Genomic DNA, 20,271 nt, shown 5'->3' on the forward strand with positions numbered 1-20,271 from the left:
TTTAAAATGTTTTGGTGGTTGTTTTTTTTAAGATTTCCTTTTTATATCATTGGTTTGGTTTTGTGTCTTGTAAGCTGCTTTGGAAGTTTTTCCTCTTGCAAAGCAGCATGGATGTACATTAAAAAGGTGCCTTGTGCTTAAAGCAGTGGGGTTAGGAAACACACCTGAGAGGTTGCTCCCTGATCAATAAAGACGATTAAAAAAGAGAGAGAGAGAGGTGCTCCCTGGATGGATAAAGCAGAGGTGGAGATTGAATTGGGGTGGCCTCCCTGTCCATGCAATGGACAGGTGTATTTCACCCTTGATGGAAACACAGCTAACACAACTTGCAGCCAAGATCACCTGGAAGATGTCTATGCAAGATGGTGTCGTTACCAAGAAAGGTATGGAGAAGGCGAAGCCTGCAGCTACACCCCACATAGTGCTTCTGTAAAACAGTCACATACCGGCACTTTCTTGTAGTAACTTTTGGCAGATCCGGTTCAAGTTTAAAAGGTGCAACAACTCCCTTCCCCCCAGCAGGGGGCAGGAAAGCTCAGGGTGCTCTGGATACTGACAAGTTACAGCTGCTTTGTCAAGTTTTTTTTGGGGGGTGGGATATGTTTGGTTTTGTTTTTAAAATAAAAATGTCTTCCTCTCTGCCCCCCAAGCCACTGGATTCCTGTTTCATTGCTTGTCTTGTGTATTCTGCAATGACCCCCCCTTTCCAAATTTGTGTGTGATTTCTCGCAGCCTTGCATGCCTCCAATTACAAATGGCAGCAGTTTCCTTTGCCACCCATTGAAGGACTGATCAGAAGGGAATTGGCCCAGGTTCCCCAGTGCAGGCAGAGTTGGGGGGGCAGCCCCTGACTCTTCTAAAGCCCACCTTTGGACAGCTGTATGAAGTCCCCTCTTCCCTTGAGAGCAGCTCCCCTTCCCTGCCCTCCTGTCTCCCTTGTAGAAAATTCTGTGGATATAAAAGAGGCAGCTTCTTTCTGTTCAGGAGGTGGGTCTTATCTGAGCATCCCTTAGATATGTGTGTGACAGATGCTTCTGTACACCCACTTGCTGCTACCTGCACGGTCAAGGCAGCTTAGAGCCCACTGAGCGCAGTTGTATTTGGTTGTGTTTCCTACTTACAACTTTTAGTGTGTGGATTTTTGTATCTGACACACATTTCTCCATTTTGAGGTCTGTTTCCCTACGAGCCATGTAGAATTAAACATCATCCCCCTGCCAAAAGAGCCACTATCCTTCACCTGCCTTGGGACTGATTCAGACCATGGGCTTTTGCTGTGTGTTTGTACCACAGTTTGCAGTGGTAAATATGACGATGCTTCAAGCAGAGAAGGACGCTCAGCTCTCCCCTGGCTGTTGTGTGTTTACAGTCAAATCTCTTTTTCACGCTTTTATACACCAGCTGCATCAAAGCTGAAGGAAAACTTCAGAATTTAGTTATAGTGGAATTCACCCTGATCCTTTCCGAGTTCCTTCCCTGGCTTACAGGATAGAGGATGGGGCAATGGTGCGGCTGTGCTTGGAAGGTCTCTACCCCCACCGCCATCAGTTTTACGGCTATTTCATAATCATGGATGCCACACAAAGAACCTCTGGTACTGTAATGGGTGGGGGATGCCATTTGTGCCTGAAATCCCAACACCAACACAACATCATTTTCAATCTACAATTTCCAGAATGCCTTTGCAATTGACATAATGCCTGGCTTGCCCCGTATGTCCTGATGTGACCATTTGACCAGCTATCGATCAGAGGTATTCCAGCAGCCTCTATACTTGTGAACATGATCTGCTTTGTAGACATAACCCCCACCCCCACCCCGTGAAAGGACTCCCTTTAGTGCTGCCATCTGTAAGAGCTCAGGCAAAAAGTCGCTCCTTGCCGGCACACTTGTAAGGTTTAAGGAGAGGGTGGTAGAAAGCAAAATTATTAACAATAAAATATCAACAGTTGTGTTCCTTTGGAACGTGGTTTTCCAAGCAACGGCTTTTGTAGTGTTTCACAATCAGGCAGTAAGAAGGGGGTGGTATGGGATTGGGAACAGGGTTCTCCTTTCCCCAACAGTGTTTACTCTAGACGAGGGATGGCCAACTCCCAAGAGACTGCGATCTACTCACAGAGTTAAAGACTGGCAGTGATCTATCCCCTTTTTTGGGGTTCAGGTCAAAGTTGTTGGGCGTTTTTGGGAGGTGCATGCTGAGCTTTTTTTAGGGGAACCAAACTTTTTGAGCTTCTTTGGGGGGAGCCAGTGATCTGCCACAAACGTCCAGTGATCTACCAGTAGATCACAATCTGCCTGTTGGACGTGCCTGACCTAAACAAATGACACTTCTCCTTTCTGAACTGCCCATGAGAAAACAGCCCGGCTCAATCCTTTGGTTGAAATAAAATCATGTTGTTTTTTTCCCGGGGCTGGCAAGGCCATTGAGCGCTCTGCTTCACTAGGCACCAAACAAAGGCTTCACCCGATCACCTGAAATCTGGCCTCATACTAGGGTTGCCTTTGGTGCCAGCACAAAGACAGGCACATTACATGAAATCTGCAGGGCAAATAACTCCAGGAGTAGAAACCTAAGCCCGGATAAGGCAACAGGAAAACCCACTCGAAGAACTCTGGGTGCTCTGATCCTTGCACTGATTCTACAACAGAAGCTTGGGTGTTCTTGAGACCAAGGTAAGTGGTCCAGGAGTGGACCCAGCTGGCAACGCACTGGCCTGGTTGTGGGTGTCGTAGGGACAGGCTCACTCACCTGCATGCCTCTCTTAGTAGATCAGAAGCACTTCCTTTGGGGTTGGGGAGGTTGCATATGCACTGCATGGCACCATCTCCTGTTGGCACACCTGCCCCAAAGCTTTGCCCCACCACAGCTGCCCTTCCTACAGGTGCTGCTTAACACGGAAACACCAAGCCTTTGCCATGAGTCTGTGGCCCAACATCACCTTGGCAGCTTTTCCTCGACTCCTAGATATGGAAGGGAGCTAGGGGGTCACCAAGTCCAATCCTCAGCACAAAACAAGGATCTTGCAAATACAGCCTCCCCATGTGGGCATAGCTGAACAAGTAAATAAATAAAAATACTTAACTAACAGACCAATTGCATTGCAGATAACTCGGTTCTGTGTCGCCCCTAACAATGCCTGCCCCCCAACCCGAAATAAATCCTGGCTACACCCATGTCCCCCTGCCAGCATCTGCTGAAATGCCTCCTCTCACCTCTCAGTATGCAAGTATGTGGGGAGCTGGAAGTGGGGCTAGCTGGGAAGGCCTTTAGGGCAGAAGTCAAGGGCCTCACTTGCTAGAAATAGCAGGAACATTGTGACGGAAGCCAGACATGGGTGGCGCTGTGGTCTAAACCACTGAGCCTCTTGGGCTTGCCGATCAGAAGGTCAGTGGTTCAAATCCGCGTGATGGGGTGAGCTCCCGTTCCTTCTGCCAACCTAACAGTTTGAAAGCACACCAGTGCAAGTAGATAAATAGGTACCGCTGCAGCAGGAAAGTAAACGGCGTTTCAGTGCACTCTGACTTCCGTCAGTGTTCTGTTGCACCATGTAATGGTTCTAGGGGTTGCTCGTGCGTAAGCGGGTACCTATCTCCCCGGCTGGGTGCAAACACCTGGCTGGGTTGCCAAAGTGAACCTTTTTCTGTCCGGACAGCCACTCACCCGTGGCTGACTCAATCGCTGGCAGAATCCGTGAGTGGGCGTTTCTTAAACTTCTTCCAGCAAAGAAGTTCTTTGACGCCTAGTCTCCTCCTACTCTCCCTGTGCGGAAGTCTGCGCAGGGAGGGTGTGGGCAGCGGAGGACCCCTACTCTCCCCGCTGGTCCCAGGCAAGGAGTCATGAGACCGCCTCGCCACTTCCCCCAGCTGCCCCCCTTCTCCACTGGTGCTACGCTGATTCTCTTCCCCAGAAGATGGGCTGCTCCTCTAGATCCCTGGACGCTCTCTGGAATCCCTCTGGCTTTTGCTCTCCCCCTCCAGGACTGATGGCAGTTCCCTGACACACCAGAAGCGGTTTAATCATGCTGGCCACATGACTCGGAAAGCTGTCTATGGGCAAATGCCAGCTCCCTTGGCCTGAAAGCGAGATGAGCGCTGCAACCTCATAGTCGCCTTTGACTGGACTGAACTGCCCAGGGGTCCTTTACCTTTGCCTATTTAGGATAACCCCAGAACCCCCAATTGCCTGCCTGTGTTTCCTGCCCTGACATCTGGGTCGTGCTGTTCCTCTAGCTGTGGTTGTTAGTAAAAAGATGCTGATAGCTGGAACATCCCTGAGGACCACCCCTTTGCCAGCTCCAGAGCACCAGACCCATTTCCTCACCCCAAGCACAGCCAGAGGTCCCGCTCGTCATTGCATCTGACTTTAATTGAGACTCTTCCAGTACTGCCCAGGAACTGACCATGTAAAAGGCTCTTACTGACTTTGGTGGTGGCCCTAACAGAAGTTAGATAATTAGAATTAAAAACAAAGTGCATAGAATAAACAGTCATGGGAAGGGTGTGGGTGGTTGTGAGGAGGAGGGCTGGGGGTCCCTGTACTCTGGCTAGAGCACGGACCCAGTGGCTGTGATAGGAATGTGGGGGGGGGGTTCCACAGTTAGGAAAGGTCTCTCAGTCTGTCCTTGTGAGGGAGAGCATTAAGTCTGCACCACGTGAGATCTTAGCTGGGAGGCCACATCCAAACTGAGAGGGTTCCAGCAGCCTCTTGTCCAGAGTCTCTCTGTATTGCCAGCTCCTGCTGTCCCAGAGTCCTCTTGTGCCCAAAGTGTCACAGTGCTGAGTATTTGCTGCAGAATCCATCGTGGCACAGCTGGGGCACCTCAGCCTATGTGCAGAAGGCAGTACGAAGGGAAGAAGGTATTGCTCAGTGTCTCTGGAATGTGCCCAGACTGATTTTGGAGAGTAATGCCAAGCTGGCAAGAGGGATTCAGGCACATGCGGAGAGTGGAGGTGTCAAGAGTTCTGCATGCATAGGTGTAGCTCTCATATCCAGCCCAATGCGAGTTATGTACAAGCATGTGGAAGCAGATGTCTTTTCGTACTGGCACATGAAACTGTGGGGCGTGAACTGATGCGCTGCAGGCCAACATGCAAGCGGATATGTGACTGTATGTGCCTGTGTATGCATGTTAACAACAGCTGTGCATGGATATGTGCATTCCAACTACGCAAATTTACACAAATGCACACCAAAATGGGTGTGTGTCTGGGGGAGAATGCATACACAGGAAACACAGGTGGAGGGAACATGGTGTAGTCTATGCGTTAGTGCATGACAATGCATGGTCAGCAATGTGGACCCATGTTGCTAGTGTGCAGAGTGTGCCTGCTGCAATTGTGTGGGTCCGTGTCCATGTGTTAGTGCCTATGTGTGATTATGTCATGTAGAGACACACTTGGAGCCTCCCAAACAGCTAGAGCATCAGATTTCTCTCCCTCCTGTTCACCCACTCCAGGGGAACATGGAGAGATAAACATGGAGAGGCAAATCCACTATTTGAACACAACCAGCATCCGTCTCCTCCCAGGGAGTGTGTGTGTTTGTGTGTGTATGAGAAAGAGAGAGAGAGAGAGAGAGAGAGAGAGAGAGAGAGAGAGAGAGAGAGAGAGCGCTACAGTAGACTACTGGCAGGGCATGTTACCAACTTCAGAGCCTGCCACTGGGACCAGATCAACAACTCCTGTTCCTGAGGAGGGCATCCTAGCCAAGCTCACATGACTGAGCAGCACTGGCATGACTTCTGCTTGCGCCTGCTCTGACCCTGCTCTGGGTCTTCCCCTTGCCGGGGTGCCATGGGCTGGAGCTGGCATGAGGAGGCAGTGTTGGCAGAGGTGGTGGTGTAGGTTGGGGCCTCCTGGTTTGTGGCTGCCTGGAGTTTTAAGATCCCCGTCTTGGGCTGCATGTCTCCGACAGAAATGTCCAGAGCATCTGCTGAGGCCTCCTGCAGCAGAGGTTGCTGTTCAGCGTGGAGATTTTCCAGGACTTCCTTAGCCTCTTCTGCTGCTGAGGCCAGGCTGGCATCTCCACCTTCTTTCAGCTCCTGGTTTCCCACTGATACAGTCTTGTCCAGGAGAGGCTGGCCAATCTCCTGGCTGGACAAGAGCAAAGCATCTGGAGCCGTTGGGTTAGGGGATGGGGCTTGGCCTGGCATAAGGGGCACTTCTTCCAGCTTTTCTGGAAGAGACTTTTCAGGTTCCTGAAGGGAAGTTGCCTGACCCTGCATAGAGATTGGCACCTGCTCCATTAGCATAGGTTGAGCTTGGCCCTCAGGTGACCCTTTAGCTTCAAGGAGACAAGGTGAGGTCTGGCTTGGCAGGGATGTCTGCATCTGGTCTGTAAGGCATCCTCCCGCCTCTTGCAGAGAAGAAGGGGCTGCACCCTCCAGAAATGTTGGGTTCTGGTCCAGAAGAGCTTGTGGGATCGAATCTGGTACAGATGCTGGAGACTCCCCTGGAAGTAAATGCTTACCTTCATCCACAGGGAGTGGGATCTGGCCTGGAAGAATGAGATCTTCCTCTGGCAGAGAAGGGATCCAGGCCTCTGGAGCTGTTGGCATTTGATCCTGCAGAATGACCGGAATCTCTTCCAAGGACAACCCCTCTGCTTCTTGAAGGGAATTTATTTGATCAGGCAGAGGAGTGAGCTGGTAGGGGATTATGTCTGGAAAGGATCCTTTAGCTTCCACCCCAGAAAGTTCCTGGCCCTGTGAAGCTGTCGATATCTGAAGCGATTTCTCTGTTTCATTCAAAGAGGAAGGGATCTGCTCTGGCAGAGATGTGAACTGGTCTAGTAGAGGTGACAGGACCTGATCTGGCAGAGCAGCACTCTGTTCTTGTAGAGATGTTGGGATCTGGTCCAGAGGTTTCCCAATAGCTTCACGTAGAGGCGATGGGATCTGGTCCTGCAGAGAAGTGACCTCACCCTGCAAAGAGGATGGGTTCTCTTTTGGAGAAGAGGAAGGATGGTCCTGCAGAGATGGTGGGCCTGGATCTAAAAGGGACTCTTGCTGTGGGGATGGAACTGGGGCTGAAAGCTGTTCCTTCCTTTCTTGCAAAGGAGCTGTCTGGTCCGAAAGGGTGGACAGACTCTGATTTGGTAACAAAGGCTCTAGGCGTGAACCCTCCATTTCCTGAAAAGATGGAATCTGGTCTTGCAGGGGAGGAGGAATCTGTTCCTGAAGTGTCACTGGAACCTGATCTGGCAGAGGTGATGATGATGACATGACTTCATCTAGAAGTGGCATCTTGGCTTCTTCCAGATCAGGGATCTGGTCCAGCAGAGGTAGCTTAGGCTGGTCCAGCCATGACCCCAGGCCCTCTCCGCTTAGATTTTCCTGTCCCCCCATCGCTGGCTCCGCATGGCCAACTGCTGGGCCTCGGGCAGGATCCGCGTCCTTGGCACCCTGTTCTGGGAATTCCTTCTGCCCAGCTCCCATCAGTTCTGCTTCCTTGGCCAGGGAGCCCATCTCCAGCTCTGCCTCTGCCCGCCACTTGGGAGAATCAAGGCAGCTATTCTCACCCTGCGGTGCCTTAGAGGGACTCTGATGATCCCAAGAAGTGGGGGACTCTCCCTCTGGACCATCACGGCTGCCCAGTTCACTGTCCACCCGGCTTTCTGTAGCTCCAGGGGCCTTCACTGAACTCGAGGCACTGCAAAGGTGGTTTGACTTGCTCCCTTCTTCACCCTCATTCCCTAAATCAGGGTGGCCCTCCAAGTCTTCCTCCTTCCCAATGGAGCTCTGCTTCTGGCCAACAGCATCCATGCTGCCCACTTCCTGGCCCAAGTGGTCTCGGATGACCATCTCCTCCACCGCCAGCTTTCTTGGGCAGTTGGGAGAGGCTTCACTGAGGCCCAAGCTCTGGCAGGCCAGTTTCATGTCCGGAGCAGCTTCAGCACTTCTCTGTGAGGGGTGGATGTCCCCACCTTCTTCAGTCATAGGGTTCACATCGATTTCTGCCTTCTCAGGACTGCATTCACTGCCAAACACACCTTTGGAGGAAAAAGCAACAACATTATCTCAGCACTCAGGTCCTCTCATTTCCCAGTACAGTGGACGCTCAGGATGTGAACGTGATCCGTGCGGGATGCACGTTCGCAACCCACGTCTGTGCATCTGCGCATGCGCAGGTTGCGATTCGGCACTTCTGCGCATGTGCAAAGTGCAATTTAGTGCTTCTGCGCATGCGTGACCGCCAAAACCCAGAAGTAACCTGTTCCGGTACTTCCATGTTTCGGTGGTCCGTAACCCGAAAAAACGCAACCTGAAGCAGCTGTAACACAAAGAAGCAAAGCTGGGCAGGAAACAGTATAATATTCTCAATAAAATAAACTACAGCTCCCATCAACCCCAGCCAGCATGACCAATGGTCAAGGAGGAGAAAGAGTTGTAGGCTGGAGGCCAAAAGGTTAGCGACCCCCCATAAGACACAGTTACTTATATAAAGAGGTGTTGTGCCAAGTCCATTGTCCAGAGTCTAAGTTGACCAAACCAGAGATGAACTTTGAAAGGGGTAGACAAACAAGGACACACGCACTTTGCATAATTCACTCTGCTTTTGCCAGTCATGGGGCGAGACAAGAGGCTATAAAGTGATTGATATAGACGTCTGTTGTGATTCCATGGAGAGGTCCCACCCCCCACACACTTCAAACCTTAACATTTGCATCCTGCTTTTAAAGGAAAACTCTGATTTTCAGGATTTCAGCCAAACACTCTGCCACTCAATACCAAAGTCCATGTTTGCAGAAATTTGCTTCGCCCCATGCTCCACTGGAATGCAAAGGCTTGAGTCGAAGGGTTTGCCTCTGGTCCTCCTGGCCTGATCCCTCACCCCTGCGGTGGGAAATCTCAGCCCCAGGGGCCAAATATGCCCCTCCAAGCCCTTCCCCCTTTCTGGCCCTGGGGACTCTCCTCAAGCCACATCTCCCCAGCCACACCCAGGACAGATTTTCCTTCACAGGCTCCTGGAGCATTTCTGACCAGCAGGAAGGTGTCCCCTCGCTCAGATAATGTCTCTTCCTGGCTGCATGGAGGGCAGAAAGGAGTGTTTGAGCATGTGCAGCAATTTAGCACACCAAGGCAAACTTTACATGAGTTACTCGGCTCACGTTTGCCTCTGGCCCTGCCCACCACTGACATTTGGCTCCCAAGAGGTTGTGCAGGATGGAAGGTGGCCCTCAGGCTAAAAGAAAGCTCCCTCCCTGCCTCACTCAAGGGCAGGCCTTGCCAGTGCCCAGCACCCACCTCCTCCCGGCATGTCTCCATTCTGCAGCTTCTCTTGGGCTGTTGCTTGCAGAGACCTCTTGGGTGGAACAGGAGCCAACTCAAGCCTGGACTCAAGGCCACTTCTCTCTGCAAGGAATTCATGGTCACATTCAGATGAAGTTATCAGGTCCTCTGAGAAGAGTGTGTGAAGCTTGTGAGTCAGAGGTCAGAGGGCAAAGTCTGGTGGGGGTAAGAGGCAGCAGCACCTGGTGGCAGGTCAAGGGGGAAAGGTATTTCTCTGTCTTGGCAGTTCAGCCTGGACCCTTGTGGATAATGTGGGCAGAGGTAACAGGTGTTTTCTATTCATATTATACTATATATATATATTAAGGGACGCAGGTGGCGCTGTGGGTTAAACCACAGAGCCTAGGGCTTGCCAATCAGAAGGTCGGCAGTTTGAATCCCCACGATGGGGTGAGCTCCCGTTGCTTGGTCCCTGCTACTGTCAACCTAGTAGTTCGAAAGCACGTCAAAGTGCAAGTAGATAAATAGGTACCGCTCTGGCGGGAAGGTAAACGGCGTTTCCGTGCACTGCTCTGGTTTGCCAGAAGCGGTTTAGTCACGCTGGCCACATGAGCCGGAAGCTGTATGCCGGCTCCCTTGGCCAATAAAGCGAGATGAGCGCTGCAACCCCAGAGTCGGCTACAACTGGACCTAATGGTCAGGGGTCCCTTTACTTCTACTTATATATATATTAATAATATATATTGGTATATAAATATTTTTATAAATAAACAAACAAATGTACAGCAAGAACTGCCAAGCAGATAACTAACCCTTCACCTTGGTTCTGTGTGTCACCCTGAGATTTTTACCTCTTCCTCCGAATGAGGCCATCAAAACCCTGAAAGATCAAGCCAGGCCCTGAGACCAAGCAGATCAGTGTTCAGACAAGCTAAAGTAGTAATAGTAGTAGTAATTTATTATTTGTACCCCGTCTATCTGGCTGGGTTTCCCTATCCACTCTGGGCGGCTTCCAACAAAGATTAAAAATACATTAAAATGTCACACATTAAAAACTTCCCTGATGTCTTCCTCAGGTGTCTTCTAAATGTCAGGTAGTTGTTTATCACTTTGACATCTGATGGGAGGGTGTTCCACAGGGTGGGTGCCACTACCGAGAAGGCCCTCTGCCTGGTTCCCTGTAACTTGGCTTCTCGCAGTGAGGGAACCGTCAGAAGGCCCTCGGAGCTGGACTTCAGTGTCCGGGCAGAACGATGGGGGTGGAGACACTCCTTCAGGTATACTGGACCGAGGCTGTTTAGGGCTTTAAAGGTCAACACCAACACTTTGAATTGTGCTTGGAAACGTACTGCTATTAAGTAGTATCAGAGTCCCCTAAAGATGCACCGAAGTAGGCAGTACACCAGGGATGGCAAACTGGTGGTCCTCTAGATGTTACTGGACTCCAGCTCCCATATTTCCCTGACCACCAGCCATACTGAAGTGGAAGAATATCTGTAGGCAGGGATTTTTATGTGGCAGGACTCACCTCTACAGAGTACCAGCATCTCTCTCTTTTTTTGCTGAGTACTGACTTTTATTTTATTTTTAAAATAAAGAGCAACAGGCACACCATCCTGACATTGCACTTTCCTACTGGTCCATATCTTCCATTCTCATTCTTATTCTTAAAATTTATATACTGCCCTTCATCAAAATATCTCAGGGGGCTTCACAAGGATAACGGCAAAAAACAAATAGTTAAAACAATAACAAAACAATAGCCCCCCCAACACACAAAACGTTTTAGAACACTGTAGAACAGGGGGTCAGCAACCGTTTTCAGCTGTGGGTTTTTCAGCCGGTCCACCGTGGTGGGCTGGACTATATATATTGGGGGGGGGGGGTGAACGAATTTCTATGCCCCACAAATAACCCAAAGATGCATTTTAAATAAAAGCACATATTCTACTCATGTAAAAACACACTGATTCCTGGACTGTTCGTGGGCCAGATTTAGAAGGCGATTGGGCCGCATCCGGCCCATGGGCCTTAGGTTGCCTACCCCTGCTGTAGAATATTAATTGACCAAAGGCCTGGTTGAAGAGGAACATTTTTGCCTGGCACCTTAAGATATGAAGGTACCAGACGAACCTCCCAGGGGAGAGCATTCCACAAACGGGGAGCCACTGCAGAAAAGGCCCCCGAGGACGAACACAGGGTCTGCGTCAATTTATATGAAGAGAGTTCTAAAAACCAGACGGGCAAAGGCAAAGCTGCAAGGCCACAATGCAATGACTGGTGGCTGGTTTTGGGCTTGGTGGGTCACACTGTGCAGGCTGGGAAGAATATGAAGAATATGAAAAGGGTTCTAGTTTCACCAGCAGGTGGGGAGACAAAGGTGACAGTGGGTAGGGGGGATGGGTGAAGAGAGGTATAAGTTACCTGGGTAATGGTAGGAAAAGGTGGGGTACATTCTGGGATGAGTAGAGGGATGGCTAAAGGTGGGCTAAAAGGTAAAGGGACCCCTGACCATTAGGTCCAGTCATGGACGACTCTGGGGTTGCGGCGCTCATCTCGCTTTAGTGGCCGAGGGAGCCGGCGTACAGCTTCCGGGTCACGTGGCCAGCATGACTAAGCCGCTTCTGGTGAACCAGAGCAGCGCATGGAAATGCCGTTTACCTTCCCGCCGGAGTGGTACCTATTTATCTACTTGCACTTTGACATGTTTTCGAACTGCTAGGTTGGCAGGAGCAGGGACCAAACAAAGGGAGCTCACCCCGTCGCGGGGATTCGAACCGCCGACCTTCTGATCGGCAAGTCCTAGGCTCTGGTTTAACCCACAGGGCCACCCACGTCCATTTTAAAGGTGGGCTAGAGGTTGCCTAAATGACAAGGCTCCCAACTTGAAGTTACAGAGGGCAAGGAAGAAACATAAGCTTGGAACAGGCTGGAACACGTCCCAGGGCTGTTTCTTTATCTGAATGCCCTACAAGGCTGTACCAACAATCTAGAATAGATAAAGAAACAATACACACACAGAGAGAGACACAGACATGGATCACGACTGTGTTCATTCCAATTTACTCTGTCCTCTGAGCCTGCCCTTTTCACACAAATAGCTGGCTGGAGATCAGATTTCAGTCCGGCAGATGTGGATCTTTCAACACACATCTGGGAAAGTAAATTGCAGAATACGCTTGGGGAATAGGGAGCCCACCTTCCGCCTTATTATATCCGCCAACTGGGCTGCAGAAAACAAGAGAGGAGCAAGTGGAAAGCTGTTTCTTAAAGCACAGTGGGATGTGACTTCATAGGTCCTGGGTGGAACTGAACCAGCTGACCTGCATAGTTCAGAAAATTGCAACTGACAGTTGTGAGATTCCCATTCATTCCAATGAAGCTTGTGCAGAAGAACTGCCAAGCAAATTGCACCCACTGTGATAGAGGTATCCCGGCAAACAGAGAATGACTCACCTTCTAGAGGAGAGGAAGAGGTCCCATCAACCTGAAAGCAAAAGAAAGGAACTTCATGGCAACAGTCTCCAAAGATATCACTAGTAAACATCTTTTTTAAAAATAATAATAATATTGAGGTGGCTCTTGCTCATTCTCAAATTCTTATTTATTCAACATGTTGATTCTTTGTCTTTCCTCCAAAGAGCTCAGAAGAGCCTCCATAAAGATCTCTCTCGTTTTATCTGCACAACAATCCGGCAAAGTATGAACACAGGAATCTGCTTTATACAGTGGTACCTCAGTTTACGAACTTAATCCTTTCCAGAAGTCTGTTCTTAAACCGAAACCATTATTAAACCGAGGCACACTTTCCCTAATGAGGCCTCCTGCTGCCGGTGCCCTTTCACCATTTGGCTTCCATTCTTAGACCGAGGTAAATTTCGCAAACCAGGACACTATTTCCGGTTTTGCAGAATTTGTAAACCGAATAGTTTGTAAACAGGGCTGTTCTTAAACCGAGGGACCACTGTACTGAGTCAGACCACTGGCCCTGCTTAGTATTGTCAAACTCCAAACTGACTAGCAGCCTCTCCCCAAGGCTTCAGACAGGAGTCTTCTTTCCCAGCTCTACCTAAAGATGCCAGGAAGTGAACCAGGGACCTTTTCCACACAAACCTTGAGTTTTCCCACTAAGCTAAGGCCCTTTCCCAGGTTAAAGCAATGACTAAGACAGCATACAGTGTTTGCACAATGCTTATTGGCCAGTACCTGTGACATCACCAGGGCATCTCTTCCCTCAATCCCTGGAAGAATTTTCTGCTTTAAAAATTTTTCCATTAAATGTAAAGCATTAAAATTGGGATGTGGAAAATATGGAAACAACGAGGAGAGGCAGGACTGAGATTTGGAGATATGCTTCAGAGGTCCAGACTATGGGAAGCCCCGAAAAATAAACAATTATAATTTGGATTACAATTTGGTTTTTTTTATTTTAGTTTTTTATTTTCATTGCATTATGACTGGATATATTAATTGGATGTTTTTATTGGAAAATTAATAAAAATGATTAAAAAAATGATTTCCATTAAAAAAAGAAGTACAAACAAGCATTTAAGGCACATGCTTCTTTATGGCTGAAACTGCATACCATTACCTGGAAGTAGATCCCACCGAACTCCATGGAACTTACTTCAAGGTAGATTCTGTAAAACTCATTTTCAGCTGAGGTCAGAAAGCCCCCACCCCACTCCCATTGTTGACCTTCTGGCACTTACTGCAGAAGGGATTTTATAGTGTCAGTTTATTGCTAGACCTATTGTATTGGGTCTCTAGCACTCTGCTTAGAGATGATGGTGATTAAGCATTTCCAAACCAATGAACTAAATAATAAATAACAGGCACTGTCTACTTTCACACTGTAATGTATGATGACAAAAACGATGGCACCCAGGCCTCCTTGGGGAGGAGGGGTGGGAGAGAAATTTAATTGACTTAATTTTTTAATAATATCCACCAATTCACCATAGCTGCCTTGGTCACCACCCCCTCCCACTAACTTATTTTTTGGGTGAGGAGTGTTTCCACTCCCACAGAGATATCCCTCCCCTCTTCTTTCTGAACACCTCATGTGGCCTGGCCTGTGTGTGGGCGCATGAGCATAATTCAACAATAGGGTTCCCCCCCACAAAACTGAGCCCACATCCTGAGAGGAAGTGGCTCATCTGTGTGAGAAACAGATATAAACAAACCAGAGGAAGAAGAAAGAAAGAAAGAAAGAAAGAAAGAAAGAAAGAAAGAAAGAAAGAAAGGTGTCAAGGGTACTGGTGCAGAGACATTATCACAGGGTCTGATTGAGATCCACATTGGGGCTCAAAATGGAATGCAGGTTTTGCTTTCCTCTAAAATGTCTATTAAGGGACGTGGGTGGCGCTGTGGGTTAAACCACAGAGCCTAGGGCTTGCTGATCAGAAGGTCAGCGGTTCGAACGGGTGAGCTCCCGTTGTCCGGTCCCTGCTCCTGCCAAACTAGCAGTTCGAAAGCACGTCAAAGCGCAAGTAGAGAAATAGGTACCGCTCCAGCGGGAAGGTAAACGGCATTTCCGTGCGCTGCTCTGGTTCGCCAGAAGCGGCTTAGTCATGCTGGCCACATGACCCGGAAGCTGTACTCTGGCTCCCTCAGCCAATAAAGCAAGATGAGCGCCGCACCCCAGAGTCAGCCACGACTGGACCTAATGGTCAGGGGTCCCTTTACCTTTACCTTAAAATGTGTATTGTGGCTCAGTTGCTGGAGTCTTTTGAAGACATTTTCACTCAATCAGGGGTGGGAACCATGTTGTGGCCTTTCTAATGCTGTTGAGACTTCAACTCCCATCAGCCCTAGCCAGCAAGGTCTATCGTCAAGGATGATGGAAAGAGTAGTACAGCAACATCTGGAAAGCTGCAAGTTCCCCATCTCTGTTGCAGTTTTGCCCAAGAGCACTTAATCCATTGTAACTTCCTTCATTGGGACTGCTGCAAAAGTCAGGAAGCTATGGCTACTGTGCATACAGATATCTCTCTGTCTCTGGTAGAACCTCTTGTGGCACAATATGGTCTGGATTGCATAGCCTGGTCTACGGGGCTGGTTCTGCCTTTATGGCAATGGGATGAGATGAGATCCAATTCTATAACAGATCTGGATCCCCCTTTGAGCCTTAGGAACCCTTCACTTGGGCAAAGGAAGAACTGGGTAGCCAGGCTGTGCAGGTAACAATGCAACCCAAGGCCAGAAGAAGTGAAGGTGAGACCCTCAGGGAGGTGCCATAGCTCACTCACTCCTCCAGTTAAAGGATCTTGGAAACAATGTTGTGATTTGCTGTGAGGCAGCATCCTATATTGCTGACCTGATCTTATGTAAAAGGTAAAGGGACCCCTGACCATTAGGTCCAGTCGCGGACGACTCTGGGGTTGCGGCGCTCATCTCACTTTATTGGCCGAGGGAGCAGGCATACAGCTTCCGGGTCGTGTGGCCAGCATGACTAAGCCGCTTCTGGCGAACCAGAGCAGCGCACTGAAACGCTGTTTACCTTCCCGCCGAAGCGGTACCTATTTATCTACCTGCACTTTGACGTGCTTTCGAACTGCTAGGTTGGCAGGAGCAGGGACTGAGCAACGGGAGTAGGTTGACCTAAAGTAAGCTCCAGTGACTTTCTTTCTTTCTTTCTTTCTTTCTTTCTTTCTTTCTTTCTTTCTTTCTTTCTCTCCCTTCCTTCCTTCCTTCCTTCCTTCCTTCATTCCTTCCCTACCTCCCAGATTGCATCCAAAGTCAGAAGGTTGTGGCTGTTTGGCAGACTTCAGAGCATCGTCAAGTCAATCCAATTTGCATATCATTCACCTGGACTTGGAGGGGCCAAATTACATTTCAAAATAACACCCACGTGGTATTGTGGTGTGTTTTTTTTAACCCAATAATATCACCAGAACACCTCATCTCTATATGGAAAATTCAGTTTCTCACCAGATAATGAACCCACAATTTTGAACTCTATCTAAAGTGAAACATTTACAACCTTTTATTTATTAAATGTGCAGACTGTCGTATCTCTGTTTTCGAACAGCTTGGTTCTCGAATGTTTTGGCCCCCTTAACTCCGCAAACCCAGAAGTGACTGTTCCAGTTTATGAACTATTTTTGGAAGCCGAATGTTTGGCAGGGCTTCCACAGCCAATCAGAAGCCGCGCTTTAGTTTCTGAACGTTTTGGAAATCGAATGAACTTCCAGAACGGATTCCATTCAACTTCCAAGGTACGACTGCACAGCGTAAAAACGCAAAATACACAATAAAAACAAGAACAAAACAAACCAATAACCCCACCCTACCAGCACATTTAAAAAGACATAGAATGTAAATCAGCTGAAGACTTGGTTGAAGAGGAACATTTTCACATGGTGCCTAAAGATGTCTACTGAACGATGGATCAGAGGTGCTTTTGCAACTGCAGCAGAAAATACTCTGTTTCCAAGATCCAAATTCTAAAACAACTTGGAAAATGTTGATAGAAAGGGAGAGAATATGGACACTGGAGGCAGGTAGGCTGTAGGAACGAACATCCAAGAATTACAAAACAGGGCACAAAGCATTGATCATTAGGTCCTGTTGCCTGAATAAATGAAGTCCCGGCTTTTGAAATTTCATTTGTTGTTGGCCCGTTTGCTGAGCCAAATTATGCATATGTGAGCCACTGCAGAGGAGATTGGGGTCTCTTTTTCGCTTCCCTTAATGTCCTGCGGCTATGCTGAGCTAAACCTTAGTTTTGGCGTAGCTATCACCCAGGTCTGGTCTCGTGGCTTAGCTCTCCCAGACAAACCACAAGCCATAAATCATGGGACAAACCTTGGTTACATGATTAGTCTGGAGAGTGCTAAGCCTTGAGCCTGGCTTGAGACAACATGCAAAGCCAAACCATGCTTGGCTCAGTACTTAGCTCAAGCAGCAGCAAAATGACTAAAGAGTAGTAAAAGTGGCCCCAATCCCCTCTCTTGGACCCCACATGATTGCACATTCCTACCGAGCCATGGTTTGGCTGAGCGTAACATGCAAATTAGGTGATTTCAACATACAGTGGTACCTCAGGTTAAGTACTTCATTCGTTCTGGAGGTCTGTTCTTAACCTGAAACTGTTCTTAACCTGAAGCACCACTTTAGCTAATGGGGCCTCCCACTGCTGCCGCGCCACCGGAGCACAATTTCTGTTCTTATTCTGAAGCAAAGTTCTTAACCTGAAGCACTATTTCTGGGTTAGCAGAGTCTGTAACCTGAAGCGTATGTAACCTGAAGCGTATGTAACCTGAGGTACCACTGTATTTAAGCTGTTCCCTACAACGATAAGGGCAAGAAGCTTGGTTTTAAAAAATGTATGCTGAAATTCTCAAAATGTCAGATTCTGTGCTTGATAGGCCGTTTTGCATTTTCCACAACAGAGGAGATCAGGAACTACTCAAACCTTCCCAATGCCATCCAACGAAGACCGCTTCACCTCCTTCAAAGCCTTCACAGGCTCTTCTGGCTGTGGCAGTCCCTGGTGAAGTTCTGGATTATCCAGCTGCTGCATCTGAGTTTGGAGGCTTCAAAAAGAGAGGAACAGTCATTAAAGGACAACATTTCATGCCCCTGGCAAGCAGTCACAGGGAACAATGGTGGCCATGACCAAATCTCTACATCAGGGCTGGTGAACATTGGCTCTGCGGTCAGATCTGGACGACAATTCCCATTACCCCTCATTACTGGTTCTGCTGGCTGAGGTTGAAGAGAGTTCAACAACATCTGGAAGGCCACAAATTCCCCACCCCTGATCCACATGAATATTGCGACACCTCTGTCAAATCAGGACTCTGTTCACAAGAAATTGATGCGCTTGATTATCACAACACATGCCTTGGTAACATCTAGATGAGTGGGGCCTCCTTCTGACATGCTTTTGGAATCTGCAAATCTAAAATACAGTAGTCTGATGGTTGACTGGAGCTGGCCATAGAAAGCATATCACATCTACCTTCAAGATTGTCCTCTTCCCCCATAATTTTAAAACCTTCTGAGGAAGTTTGGCAAAAGGAAGCATAGCATGTAGCTATAACAGACAGGACCTACTCGGTGGTTGCCTCCTCATTCTGGAAACCTGCCCGGCTTGCTCTTGTTTGATCTTTAGCCAGCTGGCTAAGACCTGGCTTTTTAGATGCATCTGCATGCTACTAAGAGCGCTATGGACTGGCTTGAAATAACTTGTGCTTTATTGATTTGGTGTTGATTTATTACTGTGTTGTGTTTTTATCATATTGCCTTTCCCCCTTTGCAATCTGCTTTTGAAGGACCTTAGGCTACCCAACAGGACAGAAATCACAACAACATCAACAAGAACAACAGATGTATTTCATTGTTTTGAGTGGGGTTTTAAGCCAGAGATCTTCAGCCCCATTCTAAACTCACCAGTCACTATTCTGGGAACAATTTGCTCTCCTGTCCTTTAGAATTAAGTAACCTTATGAACTGAACCTTAGTGCTATCCTTCATGAGCAAGTACTGTATTCTGACATCCTTTGGTTAGACAAATCCTGGCTTCTTGCTTGTGCGCCTGGGTGTGAAAAGACCCCCACCCCCACATTTACAGCCAGGCTGCTGGAGGCTCTCCACCCCTCTTGCTGAATTGTCACTTTTGCACTGCCTGGGGGATCCTGCCCTCCTCCTCCCCCTCCTCCCCCTCCTCCTCCTGCTGCTGCTGCTGGAGGGTGATTTAATCCTCAGGAGCCTTGCTGACTAATCACTCCGTTGAGCTCCTTCCCTCCAGCTCCCTCAGGCCAGGAAGTGGTTTCAGGCTTCTCTGTCCTGAGTGTCGGTTGTTGTTGTTTTTAGTCTCAGGCATCTTCTCTTCCGGAAAGAAGAAGATGCAGAGGCATGAGGGGGACACAAAGTGCCCACAAAACATCCCTCCTTCACGTCCTCCAGAGACCTCGATGTCATCATCAGCTTCCATCTGCAGCTTCAGCCGGAACAGCACATTATTGTGGCTGTAGTTGCTATTTATGTATATATTGCCATCAGCGGCCTGACTGGCTTCCACTAGGAGATGGGCATTTAAGCGTTGCTAGTCCCACGCTGCCTCTTCCAGCAGAGATTCAGCAAGCTTCCTCTTTTTTTTTTTAACTTTCAGGTATCTCTTGAATATATTTTTTAAAAATATATATGCAAAAAAGCCTGAGTAGTTGCCCAAAACGTTCCTTGAGTAGCCAGTCATTTTTATGATTGCTTTGTCTCGTTTTAAATGTTCCTGTTGTACACCACCCTAATGTTTCAGGGGGGCATATAAACACTTTTATAAATAAAAACAGAACGTGAGATGCTTTGTAGAGAGTGAAGAGGACAGGTCTCTGCCCCGAGGGCCTTACAATCTAAAATTTGACACAGAGAGGGGAAAGAAAAGGGGGAGGAAACTGAAGTGGCTGCTTCTCTGTGCTGGGTAAAACCATGAAACCTCTTTGGGTGTGTTATTGTCAGTGCTGCTCCACCACCACTGCCCCGCCATACCCTAAGACACACCCACCTGGACAGATCTTTCTCTAATTCCTGAATGCGATTTTGTGCCTCCCAAACAGAAGACAAGTGATCATTGTCGTCTGTGGGTGAGGATGTTCCCTCCATCAGCCAACGATCACGCAGGGATTTCCTCTGAGAAGAGAGACAGAGAATGCATTTGTCAGCAATCCTGCACTGGACACTCACGCCGATAGAGACACGTGGGCTGTCAGGACACATCAAGACAAGACAATGGGCTTACAGTCATGCATATATGCACAGGCACACATGAGATCATTCCTGCGCATACCCAGAATTGCATCTTTGTTCAACCACATGCACATATAGGTCTATATGGGCAGGCAGTCACACACGAAGCACCGACAGTACAATCTTTTCACGCCAGGCTACATGCCCAGATATTTGCAGCATATTCAGTGCCGGCTGTGTCAAGTGCTTATATTGTTTGGAAATGTATTTTAGTGGTGATTTAAAAATAAAATAAAAAATATATTGCATTGTTGTATTTGCTAGGATTGTCAGTCATACTCTTTACATA

General features: G+C 48.3%; 2 protein-coding genes across 4 annotated transcripts in view; one reads left to right on the forward strand and one right to left on the reverse strand.

The window, feature by feature from the left end:
- The window catches only part of RLN3 (relaxin 3), a 115,574-nt gene that overhangs the window by 40,414 nt on the left and 54,889 nt on the right, over positions 1 to 20,271 (forward strand). The window lies entirely within an intron of this gene.
- The window catches only part of PALM3 (paralemmin 3), a 42,805-nt gene continuing 26,882 nt past the window's right edge, over positions 4,349 to 20,271 (reverse strand). For both annotated transcript variants that reach the window (XM_083593061.1, XM_083593062.1), the window contains exons 4-8: positions 19,741 to 19,865; positions 17,650 to 17,770; positions 12,687 to 12,717; positions 9,246 to 9,353; positions 4,349 to 7,990 (exon numbers count right to left, since the gene is read on the reverse strand). In XM_083593061.1, the coding sequence (XP_083449187.1) occupies positions 5,712 to 7,990; positions 9,246 to 9,353; positions 12,687 to 12,717; positions 17,650 to 17,770; positions 19,741 to 19,865 (2,664 nt within the window). In that variant the 3' untranslated portion in view covers positions 4,349 to 5,711. The remainder of the gene's footprint in view (positions 7,991 to 9,245; positions 9,354 to 12,686; positions 12,718 to 17,649; positions 17,771 to 19,740; positions 19,866 to 20,271) is intronic.

The sequence above is a fragment of the Podarcis filfolensis genome (assembly GCF_964270895.1).
Source record: "Podarcis filfolensis genome assembly, chromosome: 17".
Taxonomy (NCBI): Eukaryota; Metazoa; Chordata; class Lepidosauria; order Squamata; family Lacertidae; genus Podarcis; species Podarcis filfolensis.